At 41.0% G+C, this 16,910-nt stretch overlaps 1 protein-coding gene across 1 annotated transcript; it reads left to right on the top strand.

Moving 5' to 3' along the window:
- Nucleotides 1–117: 117 nt before the first annotated feature.
- On the top strand, nt 118–16,130 carry vimr2 (vimentin-related 2). The gene is made up of 10 exons (XM_079352308.1): nt 118–344; nt 743–887; nt 1,012–1,170; nt 1,352–1,471; nt 3,775–3,870; nt 5,981–6,112; nt 8,009–8,137; nt 11,621–11,731; nt 11,896–12,020; nt 15,194–16,130. The coding sequence occupies exons 1-10, from the start codon at nt 241–243 to the stop codon at nt 15,234–15,236; spliced, it is 1,164 nt and encodes a 387-aa protein (XP_079208434.1). The 5' UTR covers nt 118–240; the 3' UTR covers nt 15,237–16,130.
- Nucleotides 16,131–16,910: the final 780 nt, after the last annotated feature.

The following is a 16,910-nucleotide window of genomic DNA, read 5'->3' on the forward strand; positions in this document are numbered from 1 at the left end:
AAAATGTGCAAATCATGTGGTCGACCTCTTCTTTCCGACAAAAACAAGAATGATGCACTGGTTTGCTTGTGTACACGAAATCATTACTTGCTGAAGTTCACCCTATAATTAGTCCACTCCATGATCTTTGAGCGATCTTTCACCTGAGTGCTACATTCTGATGCCCCGTGAATATAAAACCCCCTCCTCGTACCTGCTGCCAGCATTAGCCTGTTGTGCAGTGTGAACCCATCCGGAGCCATGGCCATGCTCAGAGTGTCGTCTTACCGCAAACTGTTTGAGGAGGAAAGCTGGAGTGGAAATAGAGGATTGGGTTGTGCAGGACAGTACCGGGCCTCCGTCAGGTCAGTGGAGGTCTCTGGGGAGTTTGGGCAGCACTTAACTGATTTCAGGACATTGATGTTAGGATTAGGTTTCTCCCAATTAGAGTAGAATTAGAAATGGAGCACATTTTGGGAGGCTACATTTCTAATATTGTCTTGTTTGCGTGCATCTACAGCAGATTTTCTTGGGTAGTTATGTCTTAAATAATACTAGGAAAAAAATGAAATACTTTATTACTAATAATTTAGCTTCGATATAGTGTAGTTTAATCTTAGTGTATTCCTGTTCTCTATATGTTCTATAAAGTGACGCTCTACTGTGTGAGCTTTTGGACAAACTATCCCTGTAGGTAAATTACATTATCTCTTCAATCATTAGCTATAAGTCGGGTCTTTGGTGCGTTCGGATCTCTTCTCAGGACTGCGGCTGTTGACAACTGTGATTGCGACCAACTGGATTTTGTAGCTGCAAAGGCTCTCAACAAGGAGGGTCTGAACCGGTTTGTCCAGGACCGCACCATCATCGCTGACCTCAATGACCGCCTGGTCAGGCTTATTGAACTGGTGAGGAAGCACTGCTCCATGTTAGTCATGAGCAGTTTGTTTTCCCTTTTTTTGGGCCCTTGACATTGTTCCTAGTGAATGTGAATATACACAGTATCTACCTGCCTGATTTCATGTCTTTTAGGCTCATTGTTTTGAGGAGGAGAATGAGTCTCTTGAATGTCAGATTGAGAATCTCGAGGAGAAGCTCAACAGCCGACCAGTCTCCTCTAGCACCACTTCTACAAGGGTTGAGCCTGACTACAGCCTGGATGCGGTGGTGGAGAGACTGCGCAGAGAGAGGGTAGGGTGCCACTGCTGGGCGTGTCTGCTGCATATTTGGCCATGTGTGTCACCTTCTTATATTTGGTTTTCTCATGGACGGTCCATTGCACATCTCATCAATTTTACTTCAGTTTGCACTGTGACAGGCAGGCCTGATGTATAACCGTGTCCAGATTCATCACTGTCTTTCACCACTGCAGGATGAGATTCTATGTGACACGGAGGAGCGACAGAAAGAGCTTGAACATTTGATGAAAGAGTACGAGAAGGCGGCACAGCAAAGAATCCTCCTTCAGCAGGGACGACAAGATGTTGCTGAGGTAATGGCTGTAACAATGGAAAGTACCCAATTAGATCAGAGAAGAGGAAAGACACATGGGTCCGAAGTGTGAGTCAGCCAGTCGGGATAAAACTTCATGATGGAATAAATGAATGAAGCAAGCCAAATCAAATGACTTTATCTGTTAGGTTCTTCAATTTGAAGCATCATTGCAGGAATGTATTTTGTACTTGACTGAGATGTCACCATTGTTGTTTTTTCATCTTCATCATCCAACATTATTTACAGAAGAATGCTGATTGGGCCTTTAAAGTATATAAAACTCAACGACAAATACACAACAGACTGTATAAAGAAGTATTTTTCATTCAACCTGGCTTCAAAGATTCAAACCCCGCAAACAATATTAACTTCCTACCAACCTTTATCTTTAATCTATTGCAAGACAAACAGCAGATTTGTTTGCCAAAGTGAATCAGAATATGAATGTGTTTGTGCTCTTCTCTTCACACTTCAGTGTAAACATTTCGACGAAGGGTCTCCTCTCTCCACGACATGCCATTTTGATGAATGACTTTGAATTATTGAACCTATAGTGTGGCCAAACCAGAGGATGTTTTTGGTTTTTTTTTACAACATAATAAATAGTTCTACATAATACTTCATAGGGACCCATTCAGAAAGGTTGGATTTACTCCATTTTGTTTTCTTACAAAGTCATGAAGATAGGAGATGATACTTTGCCAAAATTGAAGCAGCAGCGACAAGGACAGAATCTTTTTCTTTATTTGTGAGGGTAAGGTTTTAAAAACCCTTCATTTCCCATAATACAAGCAGTCAAACGTTTCATTATACCCTGCAAATGTTGTTCTGTGGGGTTTCTTTTACTATTACTTTACAGCATTTTCTAATGCTTTCTTGAACATGATCGAACTTAGTTGTTTAGTTGTAATAATTTACCTTCAGCACTAGAGGGCAGTGTTGTCAAACCCTTCCCTGTTCCTCCCTCTTGAAAGTGGCCACAGCTGCTCATCTGTAGCTCCACCACCCAATGGGTGTTGATCACCAGCAGTCACACATTCTGGGCTGTTTACCTGATGCAACCTGAGCCACAAACTTTTCCTCTACCCCCAAACCTCCGCCTCCTCCGATCACACATGCCAGAGCCAAAACTCCAAGCAGCCAGATGTGCAGGAGACTTTAATTTCTCCCTTACAGATGTAACACAGCCTCTAATATGGCTCTGTAATGTCTCTGCTGGCTCAGTTCTCTGGTTCTGAATTGGAAGCAGCTGAAAGGTGACAAGACTTGGTGGGAAATCAGCAGGGAGGTAGAGGAAGAGTCTGGATGCGGAGAAGAGGAGCGACTGCTGTACAGCTCAACCCACAACTAGCTGCAGTTTTCAACATAATGGCATACTGACAGTGATGAAACAAGGCACGTTTGGTTAGTTTTAACGGTGTGTGCGTCTGTCCTGCCAACTTTTCCTTGTTCTTATTATGTTTTACACTTTTTTTTGTGGCCAAGTTTTGGATCACCAGATCATTTCTGTTCCTGTAAAAGAGTCAAACAAGAGTCGAGTTTGACAACGATAACCTGAAATAATAATTTCTTTAGTGGCGTTGTGTCTGTTCAGTCCAATATTGAGCTGCTTTCCCCCACTCAGTAGAAGCTGAACTACAGCTCACTTTATTCCGTGTCTCTGCATTTGCGTTGTGTTTACATCTGGTGGCCTTAAGTGACCATAAATGAAACTATAATAAATCCTAAGTGTTAATAAATTAGATGAGCAATGACTTTATTTCTATCTGCTCGCTCGCATGTTAGTTCAGGCTGCAGCAACAGTAGGACCAGAATACTTTTGCTTTATGCTTTCCATTGTAAAGACTCTACAGCTGCCCTCCTAGTAAGCATCCACAACTTCAACACCAAACCCTCTCTGCATGTCTCCAAATGTACAAGCAGGCACCCGCAGTAATTGCATCGAGCACCAATTAATCTGGTTCTTCATAAAGAGAAGATAAGCAGAGACCCCCTGCTGTCAAATGGATTGGTGGACAGGGCTTTTGTGTGTAGTTAGCCTCATTCTGATCTTCCTCCACCTCCCCCTCTCCTCTGCATTGCGGTGTCTTCTTGCTGTTCAGTAAAACAGGTGGATGTGCTGGTGTTGATGGGTCTTTTTAAAATGGCTGTTCAGGGTGGAAACAAAGACTTTTTTTTTTCTTTACTTTTCCTTCACCTGCTGTGTGATTCAATTCCCAGACTGCAGTCTTCTCCTCACAAATTAAAAGCAACTTTCTTTACTTTCAGCCCTTTTCTCTATTTACTTTGTTTTCTGTGCAGGCGGTGGACACTGTGACAGCAGAGTGTTTGGCGCTGAGGGAGCAAGTGGCTATCTATGAGGAGCAGCTGGCTAACATGGAGGCCCAGCATAATACGGTGAGAGAGAGAGAGAGAGAGAGAGAGAGAGAGAAAGAGAGAGAGGATGTATAGCTGCAGTGTGATGAAACAGGAAGAGTTTATAGCCCTTAAAATGACTCAAAATGTAGCACTTAGGTCAGACAGGAGTGTTGGAGTGATGCCCAGACCTGGGGCGACAAACACAGCTGTGATGACCCCAGTCACCTTCCTGAAGAGCCAAAAACAGCCATTTCAACAGAAACATATGCTGACGGGATTAAAGCCAATGATATGCAATCTAATGAAAAGTGTAACAGGTGAATTCTTTATTCCAGAATCTAAAGTACAAGAACATTTGCTTCCTTTCCGAGAGGAACAAGACATCCTATAACATAGGATCATTTTTGTCTCTTGAATGTAGCACTAGAGCCACCAGCCAATTATTTTAGCACGGACAGCCAAACAGCTAGTTTGGCCCTATCCAAGTGTAAAATACTGACTTCCTTCTATCACACAACATATTATAGTTTGGATATTTAATCGGTTAAGTTATTTTTAGAGCTACCACTACTACCTACTGGTTTAATTGTCAAGGACTTAATCCACGACATAAACAAAAGCTGATGTTTTAGGGGTTGTTTTGTGGTAAACAAATAAGGTGTAATATGTTATTAACAACCTGTAGATTTGCTGGATTGTGACTTTTTCTTCTGTTGAGCATAGCTAGGGTAGGGCAGCTCTTCCCTCTTTCAAGTCTGTAGTCTTACTGGGTGTTTAGAGTGGTACTTGTAGACATACATACTACAGCAGGACTATAAAAGGTTATTATTTAAAAGAAAAGAAGTGGTTGTCCAAGTATAATTGTAAAAAAAAAAAAAAATCTGCTTTGTACACAAACACAGATGACAGGAAAAGAGAGAAACATACAGACTCACACTGACAATGACGGTGTGTTAACTGCTAACTGGATCACGGCAGATGTCTCTATAGTCATTGGCTTTTTAAGGCAGAATCATCATAAAGGATCCAATGTGGTCAAATTTGAGTAAATGATTTCTAATGACTTGAATACATCTTTTATTGTAACTCTAAGTCTGAAAGCGCATCATTATAGTTTTCAACATTTCTCAAAGGGCATGCTTTATAAAAAAGAGTCAACTTTACCCATAGCAAGCACATCATTGCCTTTTTAAAATATAGACACGGCCTGCTCACTCCACCTAAACAATTTTCTCCACATCACCACAGATGACAGACGCTCCCCAGTATCAGAGCTGGAGGCTGCAGGCAGCTGAAGCAGGACCAGCTCCATCATTTAGTGTTTTTCTCTGCAGCGCCGTGCTGCCCGGCATACAACCCACTCCCTCAGGGACACGCTCGATAACTCACAGTCAGGGAAATGTGGCTGAATACCAAATGAAAATAGAAGTTCTCTTTGTTTTTTTTTAACTCTTATCATTATCAGCACTTCCAGATAGCTAATATTCCCCTGACAAATCGGCAGCTATATTATTTAGGTGGCGAGAACAGGAGAAAAAAAAATGTTGGACTGCTACTGCAGCTCTGTGTGAGTTACCTTTTTTGTTTTTTTTTTTACTCAAGGGGCAACATACTGAAAATGTAAATGCATACATATATCAAAAATAATAAAATAAATGACAGTGAACTCTAAATATACGTGCATAAACTGCTTTGCATGTGATCGGAATTAAATGTATTCACCACAAATAATGGTGTTTAATTACTGTATTATCAATGTGCTACAAGCAGAAGTTTATTGTTGTAATTGGTTTAAATATAACGTGCCACTTTCTTTAATTGAATCATTAATGATGCTAAATTAGTGTTGAATCTGAATGGGAAGACGCTTTAAGTAGCATGAAATGCAAATATTCTTGAAAAGTACGACTTTAACCTTGAATAACATTTAATCGCTTCTGTTTCACCTCTGCGTAAACAATGCGAATAAACTTCATCGTGTGTGTGTGTGTGTGTGTGTGTGTGTGTGTGTGTGTGTGTGTGTGTGTGTGTGTGTGTGTGTGTGTGTGTGTGTGTGTGTGTGTGTGTGTGTGTGTGTGTGTGTGTGTGTGTGTGTGTGTGTGTGTGTGTGTGTGTGTGTGTGTGTGTGTGTGTGTGTGTGTGAGAGCAGGCAGTGCAGAGTCTGCTGCATCCAGCCGAACAGACGACAGGAGCCGTGGCGGCTATTAAATTTGGCAGCCCTGACATCGCTCCGGCCTTGGATGTAAAGGCGTACTACTGCCAGCTGGCTGAGAGCCTCCAGGTAAAACACGCTGCAGCACAAAACACATAAACTTGTCAAGACGTAGCCGTCTTTTTGTGCCACATGCTTTACAGTAGCATACCTGCGTACATGTTTAGAATCATAATACTTTGTCTGATTCCTGATTGAGCCGTACGCCTACAGTACATGCGTATGTATTTGCAGACCTTGAGTTATTCAGTCACATAAAGGACTTAGTTACACATTTAAAGTGTTCTTTCTGATTTATGCTACTCTGTCCTCCTACGCCACTCTATTTCAGAGGGAAACATCATATCTGTGAAACTACAGCTATATTAAATGGTTACTGGATTAATATTTTCTCTATTTTTGTATTTTGCCGACTAAAAATGTGTGTATCAGAACTTTTTCTCTCCTTCCTATCTATCATCTCGTGACCCCCTCAGATTTATCTTATGACCCTTTCGAGTGTGCCTGACCCTGAGGTTGAGGACTGCTGGACTGAGCTACCTGAGTGATAACACTAAGTAAACCTCAAGCAGCCAAAACAGTAAAATGCCACTTACACGTTAATACACAGCAGTATTGCCAAATATTATATTACATCAGAAAAAGGGGCCATTCTGCTGCAGAATTACTTCTTTTTAACTTTTATATTTTGCTCCTCATTCTTCAGCAGGATTTTAAATGGTTTTTTTTTATATTTTAAAGGGATACTTCACCCATTTGCATGAAGCTTTGTATCATTAGAAACATGGTAGTAGTGTTGAATGGTCATGAATCCAATCATTTTGCCCTGAGACGAGAAAAATATGTTTTTCTTTGCCTGTAAGTTTTCTTCATGTGATGCAATATGACACTTTTTGCCTGTATCCCTTTAAATAGTTTATTGATATTTTGATTCAGAAAAAAATATCCCTTAGATGATACTTTGAAGCACACAGCTGTCATTCTCATCCTTCTTCTGACCACTTGACCTTTGCTGTTTTCATCACATCATCGTCTCGCTCCCTCTGAAACCGCTTGGTCAGGTCCAGATGTAAATCTCGACTTTCACAAATCACACAACGATACTCCCTGTTGTTTTCTTTTCCTCTTAACACAACATTGGGGAACAACTTGAGAATCAGGAGAGCGGTTCTACACCCCAACAGAGTGTGTGTGTGTGTGTGTGTGTGTGTGTGTGTGTGTGTGTGTGTGTGTGTCTGTGTGTGTGTGTGTGTGTGTGTGTGTGTGTGTGTGTGTGTGTGTCAGGTTCTGCATTGGGGTCAGACTTGAGCTCCAGTGGGTCTGACCCCCTTTGGGGTGAGGATGTCTGCCCGGTTCAGAGGTCAGGGCTGTAATCAGACTGCTGGCCGCCTTCCCAGACTCCTCAGCGGCATTGGAGTGGACGTTGTTGTGTGTTTAAGTGTGTGTCCTTCTTTTGGAGGCTTAGCTGAAGGGTATCTGGCGTATTTAGATATCAATTGTATGTCTGTCTCGATGGGTAGCTGTGTTTTTCCGTTTTCCTAATTCACGTGTATTCCCCTCTTCTCCCTCCTGCTCAGTGTCTTCCCTCGCCAGCTGGACACTGTCTTGTCTGTGCCTGGCCTGCTCGATTATGACACTAAACTGTCTCGGTGCTCGAATGATTGCTTTTTGGTTTGAACAGTAATGGTGATTGCTGGCTGACTCCCACACACCTGTGCACCCTCATGTTGCTAGTTTCAGCTTCGTTTGTTCCATCTAATCAGAAGTGTGCTGGACATAAAGAGAGCTCTAACCCTGTGCCTGCATGAGAGGCTCTGATTGCACTCTGCTGTCAAAGTGCACTTATCTGTCCAGAAGAAAGCGCTGTCCTTCAAGGTCCATTTGATGCAAACTCAAAGGTCAGTTTTTATTTGTGACTTAAAATCTTTCACGACTGCACTAACTTGTCACCGTCTGTCCGTGCAGTTTGACAGTTCAGGCCCTCTTGCTGTGGTTCCCGGTGGTGATGGAAAACAACTGGAAGTGGGAGGTACTGCACTGTCCACAGCCAAAGACTTGCCAAAGATAACGAACATAAGTGAGATAAAGATGCTGGTGAGTGGACTCCCTCGGTTTTCTCTATTACGTTTTTGATGGGTCAATCCACTTACAGTACACTACATTAAAAGAGAGAAGGCCAAAGAAAAAACAAACAAAGCCATAAGCACTTCTTGAAACGAGCCCTCTTTTGTTTTAGTTTGAAAGAAGGAGTTTGACATTTTTGGAGTACTTATATTCTTTTTCCTCTCAGAGTTAGAGGAGGGGATTGATACAACTTTTAAGAATGAATGCTATATTCAAAGATACAGTAAGCAGGCTAGTTTAGCACCAAGGCAGGAAACAAAAGGGAACTGCTAGCATGGCTCTCCCAAAGGTAGTAAAATCAGATGACCAGCACTTCTTAAATTAGATTAATTACATTTCACGAGGAAGCGGACAAAATATCAATATGGCAATATTTCATCTTCCTGACTCATGTGACACAATTATCGAGTTGTTGGTGCCAAATCCTAATGTCATCATCTTAAAATAATGCAGCAGGTTTTAACAGTTCCCCCGGCAATTTGACTCACCGTTTTCACTACTTAATGACTCCTCATATTGGCGCTTGTGACATGAAACCATTCACCAAAAAATAAATTAACAGTGGAATAAGAGGTGTTAAGTTAATCAGTTAATAAGATATTGTGATCATTGAATAGTTGTCTTGTAATAAATCACTTATCGCAACATCACTGTATTGGGATGTATAAGGTTTTTGCTGGCCTCATATCATATGCTTTTGTTTTGTTTCATGTTATATCGTATCGTGTAAAATCGTTTTGTATCGCGTCATGTTTTTTTTTTCTTCCTCTGAACAAATCTTAAGTTTAAAAGTGAGATATCAGAGTTTTAAAAGGGATTTTATCCCATGCTACTTTTTAAGTCTTAGTGTTCATGAAATTTCCCCCTTTTCAAATTTCCTCTATCTAAATGCTAAATTAGGTTAGCCAGTGGCTAGTGGTAGTCTCATATTCACTGGTTAGAATTTGAAGTTTATATTAATCCTAAAGTGCAAATAAAGACATTCAGCAAAGTAGCATACTTCTAAATATTTAAGAAATAGTGTTTCTGATCAATGTTGACTCTGTTCTTAAAATGAAACGGAGCTTTTGGGATATGGCTTTATGAAAGAAAGGGGAAAGAAGAGGTGGAATTATTGAAACAGATATTTTCAATACTTGAGGAACACAAACAAAGACTTCTGCCCCGACATCTGTTCTTCATATAAATCTCAGAAACTGATACCTACAGTATGTAACCAATCCATGGTTAGTTAATGCTTCTAGTAAAAGAGGGGTATTTTTCTAAAGTGAGTGGACTCCAAGAATTACACACCATTTCAACCCTGCTGATTCACATCTCCCTCCTCTTTCCTGAGAAAGTAAAAAGGAGTCTTACAAACCCACAACTCGCTTTGCGTCGGCCATCAGCTCTTAAATCAGAAATAATGGTGAAAATGAATGGTTTCCCACAGCAGGCGAGGGGAGTGCAGAGCAGCTGAGTGACAGCAGAGCAACAGTGTGGGAGATCCTGCTGACCAGAGTGTTTACTCTGCGGACACTTTCAGCAGGAGATGTGAAGAGCTCGGCTTCAGCTCAGACAGGATTTATTGCCCTGCGTGTCCTCACTTATTAAGTAAAGTCTTTTAGAGCGCACGCCGTGTCATAAACGTCTTAAAACTTCACACACACACACCAAAAATTTCCCCTGCAACTGGAAGAAAGGAAATAAACCTTAGTCCGATATTTCTAATCTCAGCCTTCAGGAAAATGCAAATAAAGCAAAGGGGATTTTGAATGAAATGCACATTAAAAGTTGGGCATCAATAAAGAAAGAGATTAGGAAATAATGACTCAGGTAAAACCACCAGGTAACTCCAAGAAACAGAATCCAATCTCCTCTTTGTCCACATTACTCTTTAACATCCATCAGCGGTGAGAGCAAAGCTAACCACCACATCTGTCACAAACACGGTGGTTTGGTTCTCATTACCGCAGCTGCAGCTCTACCTCCAGCTCTTTAAATAAACACTGAGCCTCTGTAACCACAGCCGACTTCTCCCTACATCATCTACTTCTCTCTAACATGCAGCACACAATCCTCTGCTCAGTCCAGCCTGACGGATCGGACAGCTCGGCTTGATCTGCTCTGTTTCCTCTCTCTGCCTGTGATGGACGCCTCGGGTCTGGTTTCTCACTGAGACACAACATGGCCAAACAAACAGATTGCAGTGAAATCAGCCCTGACGCAGAAATGTATATAAGAGAGCCGGCACTGATGGGGTTGTAAGACACTTCTTACTTATAAACGCACAGTGAGACATTACTCATCATGCCAGGGAAAAACCAAGGAGTGTGTGAGTACTGTAAGTGACTCGACCAGGTTGTGGAGTAATCATCAGACTGTGAGTTGTAACCAGCTCTTCCTAAGTCACATTACCTCACTGAAAGCATGGCTGCCTGGATCCCCATCTGGACACCTAATTGTTGAACTTCTGTGATTAATGATTACTCTAAGGAAGACACTACAACCCTGATAGTTTAGAAACCTGAGTCATGATGATTCATTTTCTTCAATTTGAATGCATCTATTTGATGAGTGTTGAATTTAATGCATGAGAGCATTAAATTTAGAGCATGAAACGAATGTACCGCGAGAGCCTGTAGTCTTCTAACTCTTGTCCCTAGTTGGCTTTTAAATGTCCATCTTTTAAAAATATGCAGCCCTAGGTATCTATGTATTATAAAACTACAATACCTTTCGGCCAACTCTTGTAAATGTCTCAATACCTGATAACTTGGTAATGCATTTAGGGGTGGGAATCAGAAGGTCACTCACGACACGATACATGATAACAATAATGTCATGACACGGTAAAACTGGGATAATTTATGTATTTAATTTTTTGAGTTTCGTCTGTTATCAAGCATCATGTTCAACTTTTCGAGACCTCCTGCTGTCCACTTCTCTCTGGCCAATTTGCTGCTGTTCACGTAACCTTTAACCATTAATGTCTAAAGCGTCACCATGTGGAGTCTGACATTTGTGTGAAAACGTGGTGGACCGAGTGACCCAGGACATAGCCTTCTCAAGATGTTACCTCCTTAGCATATATTCGAACACCTTGTTGCTAAACACCACCTTGTATTTCTCCGCAGTTATTAAATCAGAAAGAGAACTAAAGTAAGACATGATGGAGGATTTTGTGGTGACAGGTGGAGAGAAAACAACTCAAATGAATGCTAACGCTGCGGCTGTGGCTTGTCATGTGGGTACAATAGGCTGTATAGTTAACAGCAATGATAAGTTAGCTCGCACCTTAAAGACATTGTGCATCAGATGTTACTGATCAGGAACTTAAACTGATCATAATTGAAAAATCACAATATATTTCAACCTTACATTATTACCCACAAGATAATGAAGTAGAAATCTTTGCTTTTATATCTTTAACAATAACCATTTATCCTTCCTGTATGTTGACAATTCCTGCAGATACCAGAGCTGCAGAAGGAGCTTGCTGGGCTTGAAAAGTGTAACAAGGAGCTGGAGGACGAGCTTGAGATGAAGAAAACAGCGTACATGGACCAGATCGCTGAGCTGGAGGTCTGAGTGGACTGATTAATGTAAAAGACCAGTGGTTTGGACTAATTCTGTCATGTTATCTCACGCTTTAATCCTGTGTGTGTGTGTGTGTGTGTGTGTGTGTGTGTGTGTGTGTGCGTGTGTGCGTGTGTGCGTGTGTGTGTGTGTGTGTGTGTGTAATTCAGTGCACTATTGATGAAATGCAAAACCAGGAGGCCGACTTCCAAGTGCAAATGAGCGTGCAGTGCGAAGACTACAAGGAGCTGCTGAGTGAGAAGATGGCCAGAGACATGGAAATCACCGCCTACAGGTCAGTGAGTTTGGATCAAAAAACATCTGGTGAAATGGTATTACTTCAGTTTGTTTCAAACAGCTCATAGGCATCCTGTGCTAAAAACAAAACAAAAACAAGTGCAGGTCAGCTCACACTACAAATGTACTCACAACTTAAACAAGGGCGTTTTCACATTAGGTAGGTGGATTCACTTTAGGTGGATTTGTACCGTTCCTTGATTGCTCCCCCATCTTTCCCCTGCTGGTCTGTGTTCACATAGTTCAGTCTATGAATATGTACACAGTCCGCTGCTGATTGTTCAAATATTTCAAGGTCCATTTATGTGCAATGCCCAAAAGAGTCTCAGTCAAAGAGGACTGTTGGTTGCTCACACTCATCGTCCTTTAGTAAGAAGTTCAACAGTGAATCCCCTCAAATGTTGCTGCTCCGAGGCATTGTGGGACATGCTGGACTAGCTCTCGATATAAAATGCTGTTCAGCTTCATCCCAAGAATCACATAGCTCTGTGTGTAAGTAATATACTTCATATAAATCTGACGAACAGCTATATACAAATGTATGTCTTTCTCTTCGTTTGTTTGAGAGATGTGAGGTTATGACTGACATCTCCTCCTGGGATTACTTTCTTTTCTGTAATTACAATTAAACTCAGTGATGTAATGTGCTGTAACAGACCATACTGTACTCGTGCTGACCCGTTTTGTAATGAAGAGCTGCCATAAATACATCCTTCACTGTGGTCATTCATACATTCACAACTCTCGCTCCTCTCTTAAATGAAGCTGCGGGATATTATTCTGAAACGGCAAGCCCACATTTTGTGTCACGTACGGCACGCTGCAATTATTCCAGAGACGATAAGACATCTTTTCGACAGCGTGGTCTGGCTGTGGGGGAGATTGTCAGTCAATAAGACAGCCTGAGCCCACACTCTGGGGCAGGTGATGGAGAGCCGTGTCTGCTGGAGAACATGCAGGTTTTTCATTCCAACAAAAACACAGCGCCAGGTGGTCTCACTGATTAGTTTGTCTTTTTCTGTTTAAGGTGTTAAAGTTCACAGCTCTCGTTTTTGATTGCGGTAAAAATCAGCAGCTCGTCTTTGAACGTGGTGGAGATTTTCATCGTCCCTTATAGTGCTAACAAATGCTGTGGAGAACGCTCTGTAAAGGAGCAAACAACGTGAGGCCGGAATATGATTTCATTATAGTTTATATAGATTAGCATGATGCTATATGTCTAAGTCTGGCATTCTTCACATTCTTTGTAAACAAATCATCACGCACGTGTGGAAAGGTGCAAATAACATGTCCATTGTCGCCGATTTTTTTCTCAGCATCAACAAGATGTTTTCTTGTGGCTGTGATAGTGAGTGATATCTTCAAGTATTTCTGCTAGATCCTGTTAAGTCTAATGCTGCCAAAGTATGCCACCTGGACATCCGCATTGGTCAGAATAAGAATAAATAAATTCCTGCAAACAAAGGGCTGACATCACAAGCATACTGGGGTCGCAGGAAACAACTCCTCAGTATGATGCAGCTTCCTGTGTGTGACCTTGAAGACGTTTCATTGTCATCACCTCCTTCCACTGCGCTTGTTTAACCATCTGTCATCCTGGTATGTGGAGTGACGTACTTCAGACATGTCATCTTGCTGCCACTTCCTCCCAATCTCTCCATTGCTCGTACAGTTCCACTGACCCCCAGGGGGCCCTGCTGCAGACCAGCGCTCACAATGCCTCATTAGAATGGGCAAGGAGGACCTCACACTGTCAGCGCTGTATGTTGGACCTCTGCCAGCTCTTCTCCAAGGCAGTTTGTTAATGCCTGCCCTTCTCTTACGTACAGTTCCATATTTGCCACAGATTTAATTGACTGTTTTTACCCAACAGTCTGTTCCAAAGACATGTAGGAAGCAGCACAGGTACACAATCCAAGCCAACCCTTTTCCCCTTTTTTAATCTACTGGATGTTTTGTCATCCATGATTAAAACCATGAATATAAAAAAAAGGGTTTTAGTATATTCTCTCCATGTCATTGCAAATTGTCTGCACAACAGACCCTGATGACCTCAGGCTGCCATTACTGGGTTACTTATTGCCTGTGGAGACATCTCAGAGCAGTTATGGCAGATGTGAACCACATTACACTGTAGTTCATTTTACTGTTCGTTGTGGTCTGCTCATACTGCTTTATGACACAGAAACAAGTACCTATACAAACAAAAAAGATCCTTTTCATTTCTGAATACAGTCCGATTTGTCAGCACCAATAATCTTTAACAGCTTTCAGTGACTCCACTGTGGCAGTCTACGATATATGACTATGGTCAATATTTTTTATTTTACCCCTGTTCAACGTATTGTTTTGTTTTTCTGATCAAACTAACTTCTGAATTAAGCTGTGAAGCTTTTTAAAGTGATATAGTAGATAGACACACAGTTTAACTTATTTATTGCAAGATATATTTGTCTCAGAGTTGGCAAAAATTGAGTAACAAGAAATCCATTTTTAATTTAATTCTGACATTCAGCCCATCACATTAATTTAAACATTATATCATTATTTGGTGATGGTTTGTACATTTTGTGTTTTCCACATGTTTTTGTATTATTGAAAACTTAGGCATCCTTCACGGAAAGGCAGCTGGTTTTAAAAAAATAATAAGACAATTTATTTTTATTTTTTTAAAAGATTTAAAATATTTTTTGGGCCATTATTGCCTTTGTTAGACAGCCGTAGTGAGACAGGAAACATAGTGAAGAGAGAGCAGGAAATGACATGCAGTGAAGGACTAAAGTCAAATTCAAACCTGTGGCTTCTGTAACAAGAACTATAGCCGCTGTACATGGGATGTGTGACATAAACACTCGGATATCCTGCCCCCCTAACAAGACCTTGATCCACCTGATCTTTGGAAAATTACATCGTATGTCTTTCTAAATATCCCTAGCAGGCTATGGAGAGCTATTATGTTCTTAACTGATTTAAAAAATCATATATCGATGAGTTACATTTATTAAGAAATTGTGGTCTTTGAAATTGAGCTTTATCTAAGATAGATGTGTCAACATTTATGTCTAAAACCTCATTAAACTCTTGAACTTGACTGAACTACAACAAATGTTTAACACTCCCTTTAAGTTCTTCCAGTTGTTGCTCACCTGCATCCTTTGTTTGTTGTTCCAGGAGTCTGGTGGAGGAAGAGGAGCAGAGGCTGTGTAACCTGTGACTTAATGCTTGAAGAGCTCTGCTGGATTCTCTGCAGCACACAGATTAGAAAATACTAAAAAAAAAAAAAAAAAAAGAGAAACGCTCACTCAGCTAGCATTAGGATGAAGCTTGTGCAACCAATGCAGCAATTTCAGCAGATGTAAATTTATCATGACAGATTAATGACGCCTGGAGGCCTAATCTGGGCTGTTGATAACAGGCCACAGGCAGATGACCCTGAGACTCCAAGAAAGATGAAGCTGTCCATAACTAGTGGGAGGTCGAAGGGGTTCTTTGCAAAGAGTGTGTATCCGTTAAGTGTCTGGCAGGGATGTTTCCTTAAGTGGGTTTATATCTCAGTTTAGCTCTCTGATATGATTCATAAATGTTTTGTCTCCTCTTTGTTGAACAAATCCCACACAAACGCAGCGAAACACAAACACACTAAAGCTGAGCGGCCACCTACTCCATCACTCAAACTTTGTCTGATTAGCAGCTCTTAACCTTTGACTCCTTCACTGTTAACAAACATATCATCAGCTCTAAACTCAAAGCATCTCACCTTCCTCTTGCTTTTACAGTTGTGCATACATGTTGGGGTTTTTTACATATAGTTAAAGTCAACCGTTCAGAGCACTGTTTGCTTTTCAAATGGCTCATGAAGTTGTTTTACCGCCGCTCATGACAAAATGAGCACCTGGATCTTTCTCTAAGAAAAGTCTGTGTGATCCATCATTTCTTCTTTGCAATGTCCCGCTATACACAGATTTGGTAACACATTCTTCTCTAATCTTTTCCTTATATTTTACATGACTTAAAAGTGTCTGTAATAAATCATTTTTTGCTTTTGGCCCCTTTTTCTGCACAAGCTTCAGAATGTGCCTTATAGCTTTAAATTCAATAAAAGTAGTTGCTCGAGAGATCACCTCTTAGTGTGGGACTTGTTCTGTAAAACATTCATTCTTGTGAGTCAGTGGGCTTAAGAATCTCCCTACACTGTAAAACTATGCAGAGAGAACAGAATGATTTATGTTCAATCATCCTTTTTCTTTCATGTTCGTGCTTAACATGAGATTTGAACATTCCCAGCTATTAACAATCTCAAAGGCATCAGATAAGATTAGCCACACTCAGTGCACTTGCAGTGACGATGAGTTAGCCTCTGTAATAATTGAGTATCTGAAGAAAGGGCCTGTGCTGGGAGGCTGAAGAGTCTTTAATTGTCGACATGAAACATGGCTGACATAGAGGGAAGCTGCAATCTCGGTTTTCTTAAAGAAAAGAGCTGGAAGACGATGTTTTCCCTCAGCTCTTGATATCATTTAAATAAAAACACAGCGTACTACCCAGGGAGTCTGATGTCATGGGACTGCTCAGTGAAAAGAGAAGTGTCTTTCTCCGTCAATTGTGTTTGTATCTCATAAATTCTCTGCAGGAGATTCATGAAAAAACTCGACAATAATGGATACATTCTGACTTTTATGAAATTCATCATCCATTCCCAGCTTGGAGATTTGAGTCAATGCCAATGAGGAAGTGAGCCAAATTCAGACAGCTGTGCAAGTGAGGAGCCCATGCAGGAAGCAAAATGATAATACATGAAAAGCGACTTGAGAATAAAAAACCCAATATGTTAAAGGCTCAATAAGCTAATCAATCCCCAAACCTTAACAAAAGAGACAACTAACATTAA

Source organism: Symphodus melops (assembly GCF_947650265.1).
Source record: "Symphodus melops genome assembly, chromosome: 9".
Lineage (NCBI taxonomy): Eukaryota > Metazoa > Chordata > Actinopteri > Labriformes > Labridae > Symphodus > Symphodus melops.